Source organism: Penaeus monodon, chromosome 29, assembly GCF_015228065.2.
Source record: "Penaeus monodon isolate SGIC_2016 chromosome 29, NSTDA_Pmon_1, whole genome shotgun sequence".
Lineage (NCBI taxonomy): Eukaryota > Metazoa > Arthropoda > Malacostraca > Decapoda > Penaeidae > Penaeus > Penaeus monodon.
The window spans coordinates 21086954-21088491 of NC_051414.1; the positions used below are offsets into that span (position 1 = coordinate 21086954).

Below are 1538 nucleotides of genomic sequence, written 5' to 3' on the forward strand. Positions count from 1 at the left end.
AGAACACCTCGGACATCTCTGCTCACTTGTGGTGGAACAAGCGGTGCGGAGGCAACCGCGGCGGCATCAAGACGGTCTCTCCGCTCTCCGAAAGTACGTTGATCAGATACCGTCGCAAAAGTTCAAATCGTAGAAGTACCTCGCAGTCCCCTGACAGTAAGTTGCGTGTCACTGCAAGTAATGTCCTCCCTCAGGTAGACGTAGCTTCTAAGTACACCAACATCTTGTCCGTAAAAATCTTCCAAATGACGAAGATTAGCCGATCACGCTGTTTACTTTTTTTTTTAGAGAAGTCCCCGCTAAGATTTCTGGCGTTTTCTTTCGTGCTTTTGAAGGCGTTGAGATAAGCGCTTTGAGAGACTCTCACAAGTGACTTGCCTTGATCTAAGATTTGGATTTTGACTTCCTTTCGCCAGTGATGCGCTTCATACGGTGACACCAACATTATTAGCTGGCAGTCGGGTCGAGGTAGAATACATTAACAATAATTAATAACGTGGAACTGACCGAGGACGATCAGTCACAATGTTTTTGTTTTATGTAGTGTGCAGTTTATTAAACTTTCAGGTGTTCTACAGCTTAACTGTACTTCGCTTTTGCTATTTCCAGTTTCAAACATACCACAATATTTTTATATAAAAATAACCTGATAATGTTATTGGATTATATACAAATAAAAAACGAAAAAACGCGTTTTCTTTGTTCAGTCGAACTAATTAGTGAGGTCGTTGTTTTCTTTTCTTTTCTCCCTCAGTGTCTGCAAGTGAACGCAAGAAACTCGACAAACTGATAAAGAACAAGAACGTGCAGTGCAAACCCAAGAAGGCCGTTGTGGAGCTCCCCAACGACGAGAAGCCCTTGGTGATGCTGAAGCCTTCGTGCGTGTACATCAAGCAGTGCGGAGGCTGCTGTGACTCGCCGCTGCTGGAGTGTCTCCCCGAGGTGGTCAAAGTGCGCAAGTTTAAGGTACGGCGTGACACGGTCAAGAGTTCACGGTTAGCAAATTGTAAAGAAAACCACAAAGGGAAGAATAAGATGATGCTCGAATATGCATTCGCGTAGGCGTACTTTACTAGTAGTGCTAGTTATCTCTATCAATATCAGTGCCTTTCCGCTGTGTCCAGCGAAAAGACATCTAGCGCCATTCGTGTACTTGCTCTCCCCTTTGTTGTTTTATTTACAATATCATCATCATCATGCCTTTTATCATCATAACTAGTAGTAATAATATTCGTAACTTCCCTCACTTTTCTTATTATTTTGCATAGTTTTATTGCATACATTGACACTATAGTGTCACCTGGATTCCCATCCTGAAGTCCTCCCTTAAATTCACTTAAACGTTTTCTTTGTCCCAACAGGTCCTCGCCTTCGAGAAGAAATTAAACAACAAGGTTCGATTCCAAAGTTATCAGACTCTCAAGACAATCAGGATTCAGGAACACAAGAAATGCAAGTGCCAGTGTAAGGTCAGTTTCTTCGCCCATTTCCATGGAAGCAACCGTTTCGTAATGTTGTATATGTAATATACTTGCATT

The 1538-nt window shown here is 42.4% G+C and overlaps 1 protein-coding gene across 6 annotated transcripts in view; it reads left to right on the forward strand.

Moving 5' to 3' along the window:
* The window catches only part of LOC119592010 (vascular endothelial growth factor A-like), a 6434-nt gene that overhangs the window by 2706 nt on the left and 2190 nt on the right, over window positions 1-1538 (forward strand). For 3 of the 6 annotated variants that reach the window (XM_037940792.1, XM_037940790.1, XM_037940791.1), the window contains exons 4-6: window positions 3-93; window positions 755-966; window positions 1362-1469. In XM_037940792.1, the coding sequence (XP_037796720.1) occupies window positions 3-93; window positions 755-966; window positions 1362-1469 (411 nt within the window). Of the gene's footprint in view, window positions 1-2; window positions 157-754; window positions 967-1361; window positions 1470-1538 lie in introns of all 6 variants that reach the window. The other 3 variants (XM_037940789.1, XM_037940787.1, XM_037940788.1) reach the window with 1 other exon arrangement.